Raw genomic sequence first — 21510 nt, 5'->3', positions numbered from 1 at the left:
AGTCCTGTGGTGGTGGGGGAGGCTTGGGGCTTCCCCCTGCAGCGGGGCGAGCCAGTGCTTGCAGCTCCAGCCCTGTGGAGGGGTGCTGAGGCTTGGGGCTTCCCCTAGCTCTGGATTGGGGCCAGAAACGAGGGGATCAGGTTGTGGGAGGGGGCTCTGAGCTGGGGCAAGAGGATGAGGTGTGGGAGGGGGTGAGGGCTCCAGCCGGGGGTGTGGACTCTGGGGTGGGGCTGAGGATGAGGAGTTTGGGGTGCAGGAGGGGGCTTCTGGCTGGAACCAGTGGGTTTAGAGTGCAGGAATGGGTTCAGGACTGGGGTTGGGGTGCAGGGTCTGGGGGGGAGTTAGGGTGTGGGAGAGGGCTCAGGGCTGGGGTAAGGGATTGGGGTATGGGCTCTGGGAGGGAGTTTGGGTGTGGGTGGGGGTTGGGGTCTGGATGGGGGTGCAGGGTCTGGGAGGGAGTTAGGGTGCGGGAGGGAGTTCCGACCTGGGGCAGGGGATTCAGGTTGCAGGCTCTGACCAGGCAGCGCTTACCTCGGGTGGATCCGAGTCGGAGGTGCACTGGGGCTAAAGCAGTCTCCCGCCTGCCCTGGCTCCACGCTGTTCCTGGAAGCATTCAGCAACTCCGACCCCTAGGCGGAGGCGCAGCCAGAAGGCTCTGCATGGTTGTGGATTGCCCGCACCTGCAGCTCCCACTGGCCGCTGTTCCTAGTCAGTGGGAGCTGCGGAGGCAGTGCACGGAGCTTCTCTGATCACACGGGACATGCCGGCTGCTTCCGGGAGCTGTGCAGAGCCAACCAGACTTTTAACAGCTTGGCAAACCTAGCTTCCCCCACAGCAGGGCAATCCAGTTCTTGTGGCACCAGCCCCATGCGGGGAGGGGGGCAGCTTGAGGCTCGGGGCTTCCAGCCCGCGGCACAGAGACTTGCCATGAGCTGAATGAAATTAGGCAGCGGGCTGGAGGTTCCCTAGCCCTGGCCTACAGGATGTTGAGCAAGTGTAAAATTATTTCCCTTGCATGCAAAGTTTTAACAAGATTAAAAGCCTTATGGGTGTAACAAACCAAAACCTACTTTTACAAATAACACTAAAATGTTCAAAACACTATATGGAGAGAGCAAGAAACTGAATAGCCAATTATTGCATTTTCTAGAAATGTTAATTTTCTGAACAAGAAATCAGCAACCCTGAATGGTTTTCCAGTTGCTGCTGATAAAGTTTCAGTGTACAGTTTGCAGAAAGAGTAGTTGGCAAGGCTTTGTGCATCTGTAAGTGGGATCACAGGGTTTCCGTTTACTAGTCCTTGAAATGTATTTATATTCACTATTTTACCACGTTATTTATACCTTTATTTTTCCACTTAATGTCTTCAGAGCTAACAGGAAATCAACATTTATTACAATAAACAAACAAAAAACAACCCCAAAAATAACTTTGTCACTGAAGTCAGCATCTGAGACAGAATGCATGCAGCAGATATGGTTAATAAAAAGATTTATATTTGTCTGGTAAAAAATTATCTTCTGGAATTTCAAATGTGCATTTTAATGATAACCAAGCTTCTGGACCAATAATCTAACAAGCTTTTTACTTAGAATCCAGCAGCTTTGCAAGAGTTAAAAGGTAAAATTTAGCAGACATCAATAGTTTATTGAAGAAATACTCCTTTTTGCTTCATAATTTGCAGAAGGCTGCAAATGTCAGTCATGATGTACTGCCTCTTGAAATTAGTCAATAGAGCAAACAGCAAGAATTGCTGTGGGCAGAAAATAAGCACTGTAATCATGACATAACTGGGGTCAATGATTTATGGATTTCAATATAGTAGTAGCTGCATATCATTGAAAATTTACTAGGTCACTAGTGCACCAAAAATTTTATTCACAGCCTCTAGGCATCTTTCGAAATGTGCAACAAAATAAAACCCCTGAACCTGTTTTGACACTGTGCAGGCTCACTGGATGACATGCCAGCCCACTGAGTCTCATTTAAATGCAAATGTCGTACAAACTTTTGCGTCAAACTCCTTTTTAAACATAAAATGCTGAGAAGAACAGTAAAAAAGGATTGACATGCACAATCAAAACTTTAAAGGAAATTATGAAAATAAAACCATGTTTTCTCTGACTTTTAAGCTGGAAGCTGAAGCTGTGCCTGAAGTATCTGAAAAATATGAAATTAGTTCTGTTCCAACATTCTTGTTTTTTAAGGTAAGAGAAAATGGATTACATATCACTCACATGAATGTCTGTCGAGTTCAGCAGTTCAGTACTAGTAAACGTTCATTCTACTCTTTTTTTTCAGTGCTAAAAAAAGAACAGAACTCCCTTTTCTTAATGTTGACTTAATGTAGAAGCTGTTAACAGTCTGTGTGTCTCGTGTGTGTGTGTGTTTACTGGGCACAAGAATGGCCAGTTTACAGAAATGATTATGGAACCCAGTTTTAATATTTCAGAACCTCCTTGAAATGCCTTGGAATTCATAGATGGCTTTACAATACCTGAGATACATAAGACTCTTCTCTTGTATTGTGTTAGGCTTGGTCTAGTGAGGTTCACGATTCATTCACTTTTCTGTTTGAATTATTCAGTGTAATGCTTCTGAACAATTAAAAGGTGATTATCCAGTAGAAATAGCACGTTTGGTTGTGTTTGTTAATAATTTTTTTTGTTTATAACAAGTTTTAAGAAGTCTAGACTTCTAGGTACAGACAATGCTATGGCCAACAGAGTAGTTTCAGTTTTAGAATTTTGCTGGGATTAAAGAGGTAAAGGGATGCTAACCCATTCTGCCTGCTTATCTGAAAACCTATAATATGTAGTGTTGGAATACATTAAAACTTCCAATTTTTAGTAGTTTAAAAGACCGCTTTTAGTTAATGCTTCTTAACTGAACTACTCTCTTGGTTTATTTAGAATTCTCAGAAAATTGACAGATTAGATGGTGCCCATGCCCCAGAGCTTACCAAAAAAGTCCAGCGCCATGCATCTAGCAGTACTATTTCAGCTGGCCCTAATGATAATGCAAAAGAGGACCTCAACTTACGTCTAAAGAAATTGACCAATGCTGCACCCTGCATGGTGTTTATAAAAGGATCTCCCCAGGAGCCTCGTTGTGGTAAGGACTTCCTGAAATTTTATTTAATGTAACAGGGCTTGTTTATGTAGGGATTGGTGGCAGGATTTATTTATAGGTTTGTTTGTGGCATGTATCATTAAAGCAGAGGTCCCCAGACTTTTCTGGGTCATGGCTCCCTTACCCCTGTCCATGACACCCTCCCCCAACCCAGGACCGCAGCTCTGGGAGGGGAGGTCAGAGGGGAGATGTGGAAGGGAGTAAGAGGGCCAAGGCTGGGGCTGCAGTTGGGGGCGGGGCTGGGAGGAGGAGCTGGAGCAGAGCTGTGGGTGGAGCAGGGCTGGGTGGCACTCCCTCACCATCCCCCACGGGAACTGACTTGGGCCCCACTGTGCCTCCCCTAACGTTCCTCTGCACCCTGGGGGGGCACACCTCCACAGTTTGTGGACCATTGCATTAAAGTATCTGAGCACCTCAAAACACTAATTTATTTTCACAGTCCCCCCATGAAGTTAGGCAGTATTATTATTCCATTGCTCCAGATAGGGAACAGAGGGATAGAAAGACTAAGCAACTTGCCCAAAGTCGCATGCATCTGTAGCAGAGCTTGGAAGAAGACCCAGATTTCCTGAGACAGTCCAGTGTGTTAACCACAAGACCATCTCCTGTATCCAAACTCTGCATCTCAAATTGTAAGGAGGGGAAAATTAGAACATAAAACTAAAAAAAAGCAAGTGCTGATAACATGATTTCTGGAGTATCAAAAGTGTTGGGTAACAACCTTATTGGGCTACTGACATTTATAGCTGACAAATTGTGGTCAGCTAGGGGAGGTAACAGACTCAAGTAAAAACAACATGGTACCAGTTTTCAACAAGAGGTGAGCCAGTAAATCTGTGGTCTCCAGCCTTTTTATGCAAAAGATCACTTTCTGAATTTATGTGCAACCCAAGATCTACTCTGCCCCTTCCCCAAAGTCCCACCCTGCTCACTCCACCCTCCCGTCACTCGCTCCCCCCCACCATCACTTACTTTCACTGGGCTGGGGCAGGGGGTTGGGATTTGGGAGGGGGCGAGGCCTTTGGGCTAGGGCTGAGGGGTTTGAAGTATGGGAGGGGGCTCCGGGCTGAGCCTGGGGCAGGGGATTGGTGTGCAGGAAGGGGTGAGGGGTGCAAGTTCTGGGACAGAGTTTGGGTGCAGAAGGTGGTTCCGGGCTGGGGCAGAGTGTTGGCTCTGGGAGGGGGCTCAGGGCTAGGGCAGGGGCTTGGAGTGCAGGAGGGGATATGGGGTGCTGGCTCCAGGAGGAGGCTCAAGGCTGTGGGTTGGGGTGTGGACTCCTGTCAGGTGGCACTTAACGCAGGCGGCTCCCGGTTGGTGGTGCAGTGGGGCTAAGGCAGGCTTCCTGGCTGCCCTGGCCCCATGCCGCTCCTGGAAGGGGCGAAGCAACGTGCCCCTGTGTGCTGCCCCTCTCTCTAGGTACCGCCTCCACAGCTCCCATTGGCCACAGTTCCCCATTCCTGGCTAATAGGAGCTGCAGGGGCGGTGCTTGCAGGCTGGAGCATCGTGCGGAGACCCCTGTCCCCCCTCCCCTGGGGCCACTGGAGCGTGCTGACTGCTTCCGGGAGTGCATAGGACCAGGGCAGCCAGGGAGCATGCCTAAGTGGCAGCCCCGCTGCACTGCCAGACTTTCAGCGGCCAGAGATCGCGATCAACTTGTTGGTGACCACTGCTGTAAATTAATATTCCGTATGCCTGTCTTCTATTTATAATAAAATAATAGAATAAATATTAAGAATAAGACATCAGTAAACATCTAGGAGGTAACTTTGAGCAATAGCCTGTATTTATAAGGAATTAATCTTGCGAGACAAATACTGTTGCTCTTTTTTGGTAGAATTACAAAATTAATGAGGGAATACAGAGGTTGGAAGCGATGAGTTTCAGTGGGAGATGGGCACCTATGCCTTGTATACTCCTTAGTAAATCCCAGCCATAATATCTGGATATTAGTAAAACACATGAGCAGCAGGTATAATAGGCGCCGGACCCCCACTTGTGGGGTTTGGCGGCAAAGGTTTTGCTTTTATTATGCCCCATACAGGTTCTGGTGTGGCTGAGGCAGCACATAACTGCCTCCTCAGCTGCCATGGAACCTGCATGGGATGTATCAAAAGTGTCTTCTACGACGCTTTTCCCCGGGGTGGGTGAGAGGCTTGCGGCTTCGGCCAGCCTGAGGCTCCTCCAGGCGGGGAGGAGGGCTTGTGGTTCTGACTTCGGGGGGAAGAGGGGGAGTCTCAGGGCTCCGACCGGCTGTGGGGACGGCATGGGGGGAAGGGATAGAGGTGGGGGCTAGCCTCCCCGGGGGGGAGCTCCACCTGCTGCCTATGGCAAAACACTTTGTTTGGAGGGGATTTCTTTGAATCAAAATGATTTAAGTAATTGATTTGAATTAGGATTTAAATCAGCCAGCAGGAAACTGTGATTGAAATAATTGATTTTAATTTTGATTTGCATTTGTATTTTTTAGTTATTTTCCTAAAGCAAGTTTGAGTCTCATTGGTTGGTAACCATTTAAAACATGTTGATTTACAGCTAAATATATCCTTTATGCTAAATATGATGCTTCTTTTTGCTGATAGGAGGATACACTAATTTATACATATTTATTTAAACTGTTATATAGCCTTGTATAGCTTAACTTGAAAGGAAAGTAATGGTGGAAAGTACCATTGTTTGGGATTTTAAAAAGACCAGACAAAACACTACATAATGTGTACTATAAGGAACAATTCTGCATTGGCGGGGAGAGATTTAATAAAGCTGTTTTCAGATTCTGTCTATGGATCACTTGGTTGTATGTGGAGAGCTGGTTGGTCACATGGTATTGGCTCCACCTCCAACTTCTAATTGTATTAAAAGAAAATAATTAAAAAGTCACTTTTACATATGAACAACTGTTGAGTGCTGTGGGAATGTTACAGGATTATGAATGGTTGATTAAATGGTCTGCAGGATCCTGTAAATGGGCGGAGAGATGGTTCATGCAATATGAACATCTGATCTGATGTCTTTTTCCTTATTAACTCCTATAATGCTGCTACATTTTAATTAGATTAATAAGTCTCACAAGATCGTAATGGCAGGATGCTAGAACAATTTTTATAGTGAGGGTGCTGAGCCATTGAATAAAACTGTAAACCCAGTATATAATGGAAACCACTTCAAGCCAGCACCCCTAGTTCCAGCACCTATGGGTTAAGGTAGAAATGGTTTAACAAGTAACAAACTAAACATTCAACACCCCCCACTCCACCCCACATATGTTAACTGTACAACTATGTGTGCACCTTAAAATCCTACTATGAACAAAACAAGCCCATACATAAGTATTTGCACACACATCATACATATTTCATATGCAATAAAGAATTGAGATAGTTTAAGCACCTGTGTCTTTATTCCAAATAGCATATTATTTCCCAATCTTATTTCTGTCACTCATAAATTTCTTACCTTGGCTATAATATGTGGTTTTTGCTTTGCAAAACATTTGTAATACAGTTTGGTTTTCCCCAGTATGTTACAGTGAATGGGAGACAGGGAATTGATTTAAATCAGTGATTTATATCACAGATTTTAATCGTGATTTAAATCAGCAAGAAGGAAAACTTGATTTAAATAAATGATGTTAATTTTGTTTTGAATTTGTACTTTTTATTTTCGAAAAGAAAAGTTTATTCTCGTTGGTTAGTAACCATTAAAATGTTGATCTGGAACCAACTGTAGCCTTTACACTAAATTTGGTACTTTTTTGCTAACCAGAGCATCTACTGTATCTGTAGACATTTATTTAAGCAACTATATAGCTTAACATACTTATTCAGATGTTTAGTTTTTACATTTTTTATTGTGTTAGAAAATGGCAAATGATATTTCTTTATTATATGTCATTTGTGTAGAACACAATTTGGATGGAATTTGGAATGCAATTAAATATACAAACAGCACTTTTAAGTTTATTAGTTAAATAAAACTACTTTAAATGTGCTGGATACAGAAGAACAAAAAAGTTTATCCATACATTTCTTAATTAAAGAAGCTATTATCTGTAGTTAGTGTATTGAACCTAATTGTTTCTGATCAGCATGTTGTTCGAAATTTTGGACTAGAAATTGTAATCTTCTCTCACCTCCTTTTTTATTCATAGCTTGAAAGAGGAAGCCAAGCTTTCCTGCTTTCTCAGCTCCCAATCAGTTTCCCAATTTCAAATGAATTAGTCATTGGACTGAACTAGTTGAATAAATTGAAATGAAGAAAATATTCTCTCTACCTGCAGAGGAAGCTATTGCAATCAGAAGCTTGAACGAACTCTGGTTCCAGGTGCTTAGGCGGTGACCTCCACCAATTCCATGGTTTGACTTCCTTTAAAACATTATTTTAAACTTTCTTTAAAACACTTGGACACAGATGCCAAAAACTGGATTGCCCTAGAAAAACTTGGATGGGTGACAACTCTAGTTTAGGTCTTACCTTAGGTTGTCCTAATTTCAAATGTAACTTTAAATAGGCTTTTTTGCAGAGAAAAAATTATTTAATTTAAAGTAAATACATTTTTTTTAATTCACTCCGATGGGAGAATATAGATTCGGACTTTTTTTTTTTTTTTTTTTTTTTAAAAAAAAATCTCAATTTTTTAGTGTTTTTGTATTTAAATTGTATATACTCAATATGACGGTGAAATGTCTTAGTTTTCATAATAATAGTGTCGGAGACGGTTACTATTATAGTGTAGGTTAAGTAAAAGTTTTCACTTTGACCCTTCTTCTTTGAGAACTTTCTGAAACTTTGAAATTTTTATAACACCCCTTGTATCAAAACAGGAAGCTAGGCATGAGCTTTTGCAAATTGCGTGCTGAGCTTGTAAAGGCTATATCTGTACATGCATGTGAGGCTAATTTTAACAACATAATGAAGTGTACTGAATGTGTATGTGGGCAAAGGCAGAGGTTCATTATTTGACAGAGGAGACTGAACCAAGTTTAAAAATAAGAGATTAAGTGATCATTGAGATTGCATAGTTAAGTGCTCAAAAAAACAGGAAAAGCTTAAATCAAAATTACACACACAGTTTGACTCCTGGGTGCTTTTGCATAAAATCTCTAATTATACAACCATGCACTGTAATATCATACAATATTTTTCAAACTTGCACAGATTTTGTGCTGTCACACATTCTATGAAAAATACACAGTGAGCTCTGTTTACTTACATAGTACAGATTTATGTATTAAAACCTAGATTATCAGTGAAAATTTGCAGTTGTATATAGGATTGCCTGAGTTTGTAACTTAGATTGAAGAGAGGTTAATTTAGTAGTTAGTCCAATTCTGCAGATAAGATACTTAAGATAGAATGTGGTGTTGGTTGGATAGAAAAATCTATAGTATGCTGGTGCTGGCAGAGTTATTAAAATATGCATACCTTTTAATGAGAAGAGAGCTTACCATATTAAAAAGGCTAAATTGTCAAAGATAAATCTGGTCTGTTATGACAATGGCATTAGATAAGTAAAAAGAATGTAAAATAATTACAAGATGCTCCATGTGGTTATCTAAGGATGAATATAGTTGTGAACAAACTCTGTTTTGATAGACACAACAGATTTGAACTGGTAGATAAGTGCACTTCGCTACTGGTGTGGAACCCTCTCCTGTGGTGGGATATGGAATCTTGTAATTAATCATTACTTCATTGAGAGAGACAACTCCAGTATAGTGTTGAGTGAAGTCTGTTCCCTTGGCCATGTGTTCATTGGCTGTTGTATCTTGTTGCTACACATGTAATCTTGTTTCAGGAGATTTTTGGGCTGCGACTGCATTGGTTTGCTTGTATCCTGGGTATTACAATTTTATTTATTCACATTAACAGTATAAAGTATATAGTGGCATTTATGGTTGTCTGGATATACACTTACATTTTGTTCACACTTTAACTCTTTGTATTATATGTATGGCGTCTTTTTCAGAAATTCAACCTAAATCTTTTGTTATGAAAGTAAATCTGTATTGGTACTTTATCCCTAAGCATAACTTTTCTATTCTTCTACTTAATCCTTAAAAATGAAACACAACCAATCAATCTTTCTAGTCTGCATGTAATTGCCTATAGCTAAAATGAAGCTTTTTGTCAGCCTTGTTCAATAGAAATGAGTTAATGTATTGGCAACAGAATAACCATCAGCAATCACCCTTTAGCTGTTTACTAATGAACTCCCAGATGAATGAGAAATTTCAGAATCCATGTTTTTACTTCAGGCTGTACATGAACTTAACACTTAGATGTCATACATATACATATCAGTACCTCATCTCAACAAATTGCAGATCATGCAAACTGCAGAAAACTGTAATGCAAATCCATATTTAAAAAATTAATAGGTGATTTTGCAAGTTAAAATCAAATAGTTATATTTATGTGGCAGTCTGGTTATTTTTATTTAAGAATTTCTTTTCCATTTATTATAGAAATGTAAAAAAAATGTCTAAATAGTGAAAATGTTTAAAATTTACTTTTCAGTTTTAATAATCTAGAATGATGGTTATGACAGAAGATTTTAAAAAAATGATCTTTAGCTTGTGTCCTTTTTTTAGTGTAAAGAATGGTTTATTATGCATAAAGAATGTTAAATTTTGTGAACAGTTTTGTAAAAAGTTAATGTGTGTGTGAAGACTGGGATACATTCATTATTGTATATTTTCTTAGAACACAATTAAATTATGAAAAGAAACATTTTTTGTAAAACAGACTACATAATAGGGTGTAAAAACCCATATTTTATACATTTAATGTCCAGTACTCAATGTGCTGATGAGAGAGTATCAGAAGAAAAGTGCATGACTTCATAGTATCTAATAAAAAGTGTGACAAGTACAATAAAATATGTACGCTTGTGAATGTAAATACTTAAAAAAACCTCAAGTTGTTGTGATGTGAGAGGGAAAACAGTGTCAATGCTGTGGCAGCTGAAATGGAGCCAGAAAAAAGCCATTTTAAAACTCAAACTACTGCCACCCAATAGGCTTGGATAGCAGTTTTCATGCTCTTTAGTCAGTCAGTTTCAACTATTTTATTTTGGTGTTGGGGGAGACTGGCAGTAGCTGGAGGGAGAAAACAAGAAGAGCTGCAGGAATGCAAGGTGAGGGGGGGAAAAAAGAGAAGGGGGAGCAGAAGATGTGGAGAAGGGCAAAGAGTATTCCTTTTGGATGCAGAAGGAAGGAGGAGGACTAGACAAATCACAGACTAGGGAAATAGATTTCTTTGAAGTTTAATCATAAGACGTTCTACCAAAATGTAGTACACTAAAGTTACTGAATGCAATTGTTTATGCAGGCAGACTTCAGACATACGTGCTATCTAGATACTTAATAAGTATTTAATAATTGCAGTAATAAAACCATTTTTATTCATTGCCTTTTTTATTTTATCATTTAATACTCTTAAATAAGATGAAGAAACACCATAGAACATTGTAGGGAGTGGTTATTGTCTGGAAGATCTGTAGTACATTTTTTAACCAAATACATTTTCATAAAGCCACGAGAACATTTTATTTAAAAATAGATATAATTTAAAGTAATCACCTCCTAATTGATATCCTCTTTATATCCAGGTTTCAGCAGACAAATGGTGGAGATTCTTAACAAACATAACATTCTGTTTAGCAGTTTCGATATATTTTCTGATGAAGAAGTACGTCAAGGGCTGAAAACATACTCTAATTGGCCTACTTATCCACAGTTATATGTAGCTGGAGAGCTTATAGGTGGACTGGATATTGTTAAGGTTAGAAATTGAGAAATCTGCATTTTTTAAGAATATTTTGCATATTTTTAAAAGTGTGTGTATATAACCATCTCTTTCTAAATCTGAACACCTGTTTTTCAGGAACTGGAGGCTTCTGGAGAACTGGACACAATTTGTCCCAAGACACACAAATTGGAAGACAAGTATGATGCATTATATCTTTATTTTAGCAGTGTGTTATAGTTTAGAGGCAACATCCATATTCTGACTCTCAGAAATACATCAGCACTTAAAAAGTAAATTACTGTAATGCTGCAGTCTTTCATATGAAGTAATTGAATCTTTTAGTTACATCTTCAATTGTAGATAACATGGGTGCTTATACATAGAAGTAAACATTTGGGTATGCTGTTTTGATAGGATTTACTTAGACTACAAGTTTTATTACATTTAAAATAGGGCACATAGATTTCTCCAGACTCCTTTCTTGAATAACAACTAGTTTTTTAAGAAAGGAAACACAGGTAAATCCTTTTATAGAAAATGTTGTAATTCTACAAGTAACTTTTTAAAGTTTTTGAGTCTGATTGGGTATAGATTTGATTACTATGGTGTCAATACAATATAATTATGTAGCCTCGCTCCCCACTTTTCAGTTCCAACTGTTGTCTCCTTTGTTGACATTATGTGCTTTTTAGTGATGCATTGTGGGTTTTTAATCTCCCAAGGCAGACCTAATATCTAGAAGCTAGTCTGGCCTCTTGAGTCTTCCCATTAGAGCATATGCTCTGTTTAAATTTGGCTGCTCAGCTAAGCCAAGCCTGGTAACCAAACAAATCATAAGCTCTAAATATGTGAAGCATCTTCCTATTTTATAGCAATAGCTAGCAAATAGTGGGAATTTGTTTCTCATTTTATATGTATCACACCATTAAGACACTAAAGAGGAAGCTGAATTATCAAGTTACACCTATTCTCTGAAGGCAAATATTGACACACAAATACCTACTCATAGTCTGAGGCTGGTGACACTGGATATCTATAAAGCTCTGGAAGTGTCTGATCCCTACTCCCACCGAAGCATTGGTAAACCACACTTGGGAAATAACATATAATGCAAACTACAATAGAATCTCAGAGTTATGAACATCTCAGGAAAGGAGGTTGTTCATAACTCTGAAATGTTTGTAATGCTGAACAAAACGTTATGGTTCTTTCAAAAGTTTACAACTGAACATTGACTTAATACAGCTCTGAAACTTTATTATGCAGAAGAAAATGCTACTTTTAAGATCTTAATTGAAATGAACAAGCATAGAAGCAGTTTCCTTATCTTGTCAAATCTTTTTTAAATTTTCCCTTTATTTTTTTTTAGTAGTTTATGTTTAACACAGTATTGTACTGTATTTGCTTTTTTTGTCCCTGCTGTTGCCTGATTGCATACTTCTGGTTCCAAATGAGATGTGTGCTTGACTGGTCAGTTCATAACTTTGGTTTTCATAACTCTGAAGTTCTACTGTATTACAATAAAGCTCTTTAAGACTACACAGTTAAATATTTACAAGTCAGAAAATGCAAAAGTTAGATGAGAGCATACCCTTTAATTTACTCTTTGTGCTTAATATTCATACTATTCAAATAATATGATAATGCAATAGGTTTTTTCAAGTTTTAGTTACTCATTTTGGCCTTGATTCTGCAGTCGAATATATTCAGGCTTAGTCTTATGCTGTATTATAGTGTCTGACCCCTCTAGATCTGATTACAGAATAAGGGCTATATTTTGTACTACTGTGTGTGTATGTAACAAGTAGAAGTACTTGAAAATATTGGTCGGAAAATACACAGTAACATAAACTTCAGTACACTACAGAAACTATAATAAAATAATGTGATAACGAACAGCACTATGTTTTGTCATGGATAAGAGTACTAAGCACTGAAATATTTCATTAATACCAGCACAAACAGTTGCTTATGGGTGCTTAAATATCCGCACTGTGCGAACAGACCTTTTATTTTTAATCTTTAAAAAACAAACAAACAAACCCGCCAAATCCCAAACACCTCTTTACAGCAAACTACATAGAACTCAAACTATCTTGAGTATAAAGAGCTTAACCTGCATTGTTAAGATTTAAACCACAAGCTCCAAGGTAACTCAATATTTGAAACCTAATGTTTAGACTACTGAGCCATCCCCTCTAGCAAAATTGACTGGTTCTACTGGGTGATGAGTTATACCTTCTGAGTCACTTTCTTTTTCAAATTGAATTTTTTCTGCAAGAGGTGCTTTTGCTGGTCTTTTCCTTCCCCCGTGCCAACCTGCAAGCTCAGAAATTAATTCTGAATTTGTACCATCCAATTCATGCTTTGTTTTCTGCTTTGCTTAGTCTTTGAAGCAAAAACAATTCGTTTCTTTTCTCCATTGCTCATAATATGAGATGTCACTTCTTCCATCCTTGAAAAGGATGCATATAAAGGATCTAAATATGTTTTAATTAAGTCACTTAAGATTGGTTCAGGTGGATACCTCATTAAAGAAGCAATGAGAGCTGTAAGACAAGGATTTAAAATCTTTACTCATTCTGATACTTTAACACTGGCAAAATGGCAATTGTCCATTCACTGCAGGACAATCATAGAACTCCTATTCATAGAGCTAGGCTAGAAGTTTTAGGTCCACTTCAATCTGTGTATAATGATATTATTGTACTCATCTTGAAACAGTTGGGCTTGTTGCCCAGCTTAATTTTCAGCTTTCCATAGCTGTCTTCCAGCTTCCCAGTTTTGCCTTGAAAACCAAAGCGTATTTTTACAGCCCTGTAATTAAACTTTTTACATTTTTTCACTTGTGAATCTCTGGCTAATTGACTTCTGTGATCAACGCAGAAGGGAAGTCACTCAACAGAACAATGGCAACCTAGGTGTTTGACCATGCTACTTTCTCTTTGCTAAATGTGTCTGTAATGAAATTCTACCCCTTTAGAGGATTAGAGAGCTGCAGCTGGCTCCCTACGGCCGCTACTCTCTACTCATTCAAGCAAAGAATTAAGCCTAATGGGAAATTTAAAAAAAAAATAAAATGGAGCATATTTTTTACAACCTAAATATTTGATGCCCTATTTTATCAGATGTTGTGGGACTTTAATGTTCTGTATATGACCCCTCAAGACTCCTGATGGAGAATTTGGGGAAAGGTTGTTATGAACCTGTAAAAATGTTATGGAACAGTAAGTTCTTGGCAAGCAAGCAACCAAAAATATTAAAATACCATCTCAACTGAAATGGGTTTGACTATTGGATGTCTGTCATAACTTTTCATAGAATACTAGCAAAGACTTTATCTAATGTATGAGAAGAGGTTGAACCACTAATAGCTAGGTTCTGAATTTGAAATATTGTGTATAGATTACATATCTGTAACTGGGCAGTGTTGTTCTATCCTGGGACCAACACTGCTACTAGAGAGACAAGCTGGGTGCAGTAATATCTTTTATTGGGCCAACTTCAGTTGGTGAGAGACACAAGCTTTCGAGTTTACACAAAGCTCTTCTTCAGGTCTTTCAGAGAGACAGAATTATTGTGTAAATTTGAAAGCTTGTCTCTCTCACCAACAGAAGTTGGCCCAATAAAAGAGATTACCTCACCCACCTTGTCTGTCTTATATCTGTGATTAGATACCCACAGCTCTGGATATTGTATTAAAAGTATCACCAATTCAATTTGGAATTTGCCCCTTAAGTTTGATGCATCTAGATATTTGCAATTTAATCCTGAAAAATAAATTATTGCTTTAAAAGTAATATCATGGTTTACAGTGGCTTAGGGAGAGAATGAAATAGAATGGAATATAAATAAATTCAGTTGTTTATAATACAGCTTTAAATATATCTACTAAACCTATGAATTATCTTCCTATCTTTATGTATGTTACTGAAGAAGTAGATCAAAAGTATAGGTTAATAATTGAACTGAGATATTTTGTATAATTTTTTTCCTATTTTAGACTTAAAGTTCTGACAAACAAAGCTTCTGTGATGCTGTTTATGAAAGGAAACAAGCAGGTAAAGATCTCCAAAATGGTTTAATAGTAATTTCTTTTGATGCTCACATCTGCGGGGAAGGGACTGTTAAACCTCTTTTCTTTTTGGCTACTGAAATTGGAATGATATCAGGAAGTTATCTGTCTGACTTGCTTCTACAGACCGTACAAAGCAATCTATAATTTATCTGACAGGTATCAGGACTTCAGCTGAGCACATTGCTGTGGTGACGCAATCATCTCACTAAAACTTTAGTTACATTTATTAGCTTCATCTACATCATTTATACTGTTTGTTTTTGAATTGTCTCCTCCTTTTGGTTTTAGTCCAAAAGTCCCTGTGCTGATAGTTTTGGGTTTGGCAGATAATAGATCTCTCTTAGTTCTCTCTTGCTGCTTATGTATCCAGACTCTCACAGTTGAGGCCTACCCTTCGATTGTTACATGCCATGTTAATCCTAGACATGTCTTTAGGTATTCCCCTTCGTGGCCTAGCTGAGTTGTTGTCCTATCCAATTTAGTTTCTCTGCTTTGGTTATGTAAATTTTCCGCATAGCTTAAAAAAGATGCTGGATGATTTTATGGCACCACATACCATAAATGATCTACTGTTTTCCTTTACATGTATGAGATGGTGTCTTTCTGAACTGCCATTTTTTATCCACCCAGACTAAAATAAATGTGATGACCGAAGACAGATAAGTTTTAATAATTAGGATTGAAATGGTAATAAATGACTAACTCAAAAGGTTAGCTTGTTTCTCAGTGTGTCACATACATAAACTGGCCTTTCTGTAACAACGAGGCAGGTACAGTGGTATGGGTGAAAATAAATGTAAACTGTCGATTGGAATGATGGATGCTAGGAGATGACTCCCCCCGCTTAATCTGACCTCATGAAATGTTTATGCAGTAGTTCTGAGGTGATATATGTACAGAGGGAGCTCTGCTTCAGGTGGGGAACTAGGCTCTTCCATGTATGATTCCCTCTTTTTCATTTAATAATTTCTTTTTTCCCTGAGCTCAATTTCCATATTACTTATAACTAAGGCTAAGGGGTCCTGCCGCCCATGGCAGCAGGGAGCTGGGGGGGGGGGAGGGTTCCCACACTGCTTGTGGGGGCTGGGATCTGTGGAGGGTGGGCAGAGGGGTGTCTGGGAGCTCCACCCTAGGGCAGAAAATGGCACAGAGGTCAATGAAAATCATGGATTCTGTGACCTCTGTGTCATAATTGTGGCACTTCTGCTGACTCACCATATTAGGAAGTGAAGGGAGATGCTAACTCATTAGCCTTAAAACAGCCAGGTGTAGAGAGGCTCGGTAGCCAAAAGTTCAATTTTTTTGATTTTTGTATCTGAGCTGCCAAAAAAGTCAATCTTCAAGGAGGGGCAGGTAGTCTGGACTAAATAATGTATGTAGATTCTGTTTAGAGCAGGGTCCCATCTGGGAATAAGCTAAAATAGATAATTCCCTTTCAAAATGAGAATGAGTCTTTGTACAGATGCAGAATTTACCAACTCAGTCCAGAAAACTGCTGCCTGTCTTACAAAATGGACGGTGATGGGTAAAGGGGAACAATTATGGGGAATAATAAGCTTCTCTTTTTTACATGTTTATTAAATTTGTGGATCTAAAAGTAGTACTTCTTGGGCAACTTCTTAGCTTTGACTCTCTTTGAATACTCTTAAGAAATAACCTGCATCCTAGCTGTAACCAGTTTTCAAGACCAAAATGGATGAATGTGGAAAATGGCTTCACTAGGGAAAACTGTCAAAACAGTAGCTCTCAGAACAGAAGAAATGAGGGAGATGATTCTCTGTGTTTTCATTCACTTTACAAGTTTGCAAGTGAGAGAGAGACAAATTGCTCTGCAAAGTTAAACTTGGCAGAGCAAATGTAATGTAGCTGTTAAAAGGTGAATGTGGAAGGAGGACAGCAGAGAGTGTGAACATCAAGAGGGGTTATTTATTAGAAATAAAATAGATTAATTGGGTTGTGATATGAGAATCTGGAAGTTGGAATTTTCTTGGCTTAAGAACTTTAAAACTTCACAAAACTAGAAAAATAGTGTTGTAGTCTAATAAGTCTTTCTCTCATTTTAGATGGCAAAATGTGGATTCAGCAAGCAAATTATAGAAATCCTAAACAGCACTGGGTATGTAGGTATTATTTAAAACATAACAGCTTTGTAATGAATAAAAGTTCAGTGTTTATAAGTAAACTTACAAGGTGGAAAAATGCCAGATAGCAATAGTAAATTGAATCATTCTAATGGGCAAATGGCTTTTTTCCTCACCTAAAAATGTATTTATAAACATTTAAAGGAGGCATCTTATTAATGCCCTAAAAACAGAAGGTTTTAGTGGAAAATGAAATGGAAAGAGGGAGAGATGCCTGGTGTGGTGACTGAGTTCACAGTAAATTTAGTATAAGATTAACATCTGCCAGGGTGATTGCTGGAATGTGGGAGGCAGTTTAAGCACACTTAAAGATCTGTTGAACAAGTTAACTGTTTAATCATATTAGTGAATTACTCCTCCTGATTATTGGTGGACATGTAATTCTCTTGTTCTGCGTGAGACGTTGCATAGTGCAAATAGTTGCTAGTTAATTCAGATCCATAATTGTTGCTGGCTATTTAGCTCAATAATCACTGGTGAGAGAGATGGAAAAGCAGCTGGCATTTGATAATTGTAATAAAAATGGAACTTGTATCCCTACTTAAATTTATTTGGCTGCTAAATGCAGTGAGTGCACGATGTGTTACATTACTTTCAAATTAATTAATTAATTTGATGATAATGAAATAATAATGAAAAGTAACTACTTAGCTTGGTGGTAGCTAGGCTAACTAACAGCAAGCACTGTGAATGCCCTTCTCATCCTCTCCTCTTTGCAATCTGATTGTTGACTACAAAAATCCTTGCACTCTGATTAGCAATTTGTTCTAGAATTCCCTTTTGCCCACAATAAACATGGCTGCTTCAGGTTCTGAGTGTTTTGCCATGCCTAATGACTGATTTCCCATCTTCCCCTACAGCTCCTTCTTGTCCCTTGAGAATTGCGTAACAGCTTCCCCCCCCTTGAATAATTCCATTTTAAAAAAATTCGATTGTATTATTTTTCTGGTTAGATGTGTGACTAGCAAAGGTAATCAACTATAATTATGGCCCTCTGAATCAACTGTGAGAGCAGTAGCCAATCAGAGAATGGAGGTTTGTAGAGTTCAGAAACACCTCGTACAAATGAGTGTCAATGCCCCTCAGCCAATCAGAGCATAAGAATTTGCCTACTGTCTGGTGAGTATGAACTAACTCTAGTCAGAGTGCAAGGAATTATTAACAAAATAAGTGTACCATTATGGATCAGTAACTTTGCCTGAGACCGTTTCATGTCTGTATAATACAGTTTATTTTGGTGTCTAAAACTTTTTCGATTCTTAAGCACTGTACTGGCGAACTGAAAGATCTTGAATATCACATTTATTTTGCACACTTAAAGCAAATACTAAGTTTTTCTTGTATAACATGTCACTCTGTCTAGTCAGCGAAAGTAGTCTTTCAGTGAAAATGGATATTATTTGGACTATACTAACTTTTGATTTTGATGTAGATGCTAAAAAAGATGTCGTAGCTGTAAAATAAGTAGTCTGTCACTTGGAGTATTTAATGGTTAATTTCCAGGTGTCATTTCTCTCCTGTTTTAAGTAGCTGACTTTCTGCAGTCTCTTGCTTACAGATTATAAATAAAGATCTTGTGTGAGTCTCCTATATTTTGGATGGTGGCTATCTGATAGAATGAAAACAAATAAATCGGTTATGTTTTTGTGGGTATTATGTTGCAAAAATGCATAATTCATTTTCATCTTTCTTTATAGTGTTGATTTTGAGACATTTGACATATTAGAGGACGAAGAGGTAAGTCTGAGTCTTTATCTCATCCCCTCTGTGCCACAGATGTCACTGTTATGTCTACTACACTACTAAAGCTGCTGTGAAGAGCCTTAAAGTTAAGATTATTTTCCTTAGGTGCGGCAAGGATTAAAAACATATTCAAACTGGCCAACATACCCTCAGTTGTACGTGAAAGGTGAACTTGTTGGAGGGCTGGATATTGTTAAGGTAAGGCGGGGGAGGGAGGACGATAACTCCTGTTTAAAATGTAAATTGACTCTTCTAGTGTGAACTTCTAAAAAATATTTTTTAGAACTGCCATATACATAAGCTCCTATATAATGGCCTTAGATTTTGAAATGGAATGACTTGGTTGGTTTTACTGTGACTATCATTTCAACATATGTTTGAAAGGAGCTTTTAAATCTCCAGCATGCTCACATACTCTGATATAGCAATGAAATGTATTTTCTTGACAGCAGTCAGCTACCTTTACTGTAAAGACCATTTTTACCCCGTGGGTGCATTGTTACAGGTTTCATTTTCTTTTTAGTTTTACTTTTGACATTGCTTTTCTCAAATAGGGTGGTGAGACATATTTTCTAGCAAACTTTCATTCCTGAATAAAATGTAAGGTTATTGTAGTATTTTGAGCAGACCCTGAAGCAACAAAAATAGATCTGCCTTTGTTACTGTGGTTTTTGATTTTTGTAACAGAGCAGGCAGAATCTTCTAAGCCTCTAATACTCCTGAGTTTATTCTTGTCTGAATATTTTATCGCTAGTACACATTGTAACTCCTGGGAAGATGTAATCGATACATCTCATTTAGCTCTGAAAATAAGCTGATGTTACTTATAGGTGATTTTTTAAAATTTTATTTACTTACCACAATTTTGGGTTAACTCGTACATTGATCAATAAGTATAATTTTGAGCATCAGAGAAGTTGGAATGTGTTCTACTCACCAGTAGTTTGTGAAAAATAAACATCTGAATTGGATTGTCTGTTATTGAGAGCTCGCTTTAGTGATACATTCTACAGACATATGCATGTTACAGTAATTTGAAGATATGTTATAAAATGACTGTGAATATGCACGAATATTCTGCTTGTAGATATTTTCCTGTATACATCTAAGAAAAACAGAACATTTCATACTAACTGAACCAGACTAACTGAATGATTTATAATTTGAACTGAAGTTAACTAATCAGACTCGGGCATATGTGTACTTCTAAATTATAATTTACACCAATTCACAGTTTTACACTTTAACAAATTCTGTTGATGTATCATGATTTTTTTTACTTTCCTTTATGTAGCATGTTGGGTGTCTTATGTTCTGTAAAACTTTGTTTAAATACAGAATTACAAAAATTAATTACTTGTGGTTGAGAGGGACCTCTAGTGGGTTATTTAGTCTGTCTTCTCCTGAATAGTGGACAGTTTCATTTTCTTGTCTAAAAATTATTCCTGTTGAATTTGTCAGAGGTTATTGCAAAATATACATGCCCCAAGTTACTATTCTATAATTTCTTTACAGGAACTGAAGGAAAATGGTGAATTGTTATCTATTCTGAAGGGAGACAATTAATGCCAATGGACACGAATGCTAATGATGGGAACTGAAATACTGCAAGAAATGATTCATTTATTGATTACATTGGAGCAATCAGCAATGGAGGGGGAGTAATTAAAAGCTTCTGACTTTTTCTTTATACTTAACAAAGTCATGCTAGATCTATGTTAAAGTAATTTTTCACCAGAAATACAAAGCTGTATCAACATCTTCAATTAAAATGGAATGTTAAACATTTTTGTTTTCATTGCTCTCTTTGTAAATATAAGTATATTCATTTTACGTAGACAGTTTAGTGTAAACTGACCCCACAATTCACCTATCTGATACATTTTAGTCCTTTACAGTACATAGTTTGTGGGCATACAAGTCTCATTAGAAGAACATATATTGTGACAGGCAGCATACCTATTGTCAGTGTCTCTAATTGTTTTTTTAATGTCCGGTGAGCAAGAAAAATGGTACCGAAACCTTTATCTATTGTACGACTATTAAGAAGTCATTATTAATCAGCTTCAGTTGTACGTTATCTCCATTGTCTTAGCAGTTACAGCAATTGTTTGCTAACTTCCAATGTTCTTCAGCCTGGTTAATCCTGGTTTTTGCTTTAAACATATTTAAATTAAGATGGAGATTTAAGCCAGTAAACTTGAAGTTAAGGCTGTTCTGGTGTACCCTCAGTACTGCTGCCATTAGAAAGAAATAAAGTCTCTACTTCCTTCCTATGAGATTTCTCAACAGTTCATCTTGTTCTTCTCTCTTAAGTCTCTGTACCTAGAGGACTCTTTATTTTCTTATTTTAATCCACCTTTGGAGACCCGTGGTCTCAGTTCTTCCATTCAAGGACAAAAGACTTTCTTTCTTCAATCATAATTGAATGGACAGGGGAAAAAAGTCCAGGAAACTAACCTATGTGCCTAAGCACAGCTTTACCATTAAACCAGAAGTACTGCATGTAATGCTCACAAATCGTCTTGGAAAATGAAATCCTCTGTTTGTCCACTGAAAAAAATATGGCAAAGGCAATGCAAGAGTCCTTACTTCTGCCTCATCAATGTATCTCAGTGCTGACCTGAAAGGGCCCCTTCTTCAACTGAAAAAGTATTCAGTATCCAG

The 21510-nt window shown here is 38.0% G+C and overlaps 1 protein-coding gene across 2 annotated transcripts in view; it reads left to right on the top strand.

The window, feature by feature from the left end:
- The window catches only part of GLRX3 (glutaredoxin 3), a 32165-nt gene extending 11536 nt beyond the window's left edge, over nt 1-20629 (top strand). For both annotated transcript variants that reach the window (XM_038411149.2, XM_038411148.2), the window contains exons 3-11: nt 2133-2207; nt 2913-3114; nt 10742-10914; nt 11017-11078; nt 14885-14942; nt 17023-17075; nt 18798-18837; nt 18949-19041; nt 20359-20629. In XM_038411149.2, the coding sequence (XP_038267077.1) occupies nt 2133-2207; nt 2913-3114; nt 10742-10914; nt 11017-11078; nt 14885-14942; nt 17023-17075; nt 18798-18837; nt 18949-19041; nt 20359-20409 (807 nt within the window). In that variant the 3' untranslated portion in view covers nt 20410-20629. The remainder of the gene's footprint in view (nt 1-2132; nt 2208-2912; nt 3115-10741; nt 10915-11016; nt 11079-14884; nt 14943-17022; nt 17076-18797; nt 18838-18948; nt 19042-20358) is intronic.
- The last annotated feature ends 881 nt before the right edge of the window (nt 20630-21510 follow it).

This window comes from Dermochelys coriacea, chromosome 7 (assembly GCF_009764565.3).
Source record: "Dermochelys coriacea isolate rDerCor1 chromosome 7, rDerCor1.pri.v4, whole genome shotgun sequence".
NCBI classification, from domain to species: Eukaryota; Metazoa; Chordata; order Testudines; family Dermochelyidae; genus Dermochelys; species Dermochelys coriacea.
This window is presented reverse-complemented; position numbering and strand designations above follow the sequence as displayed.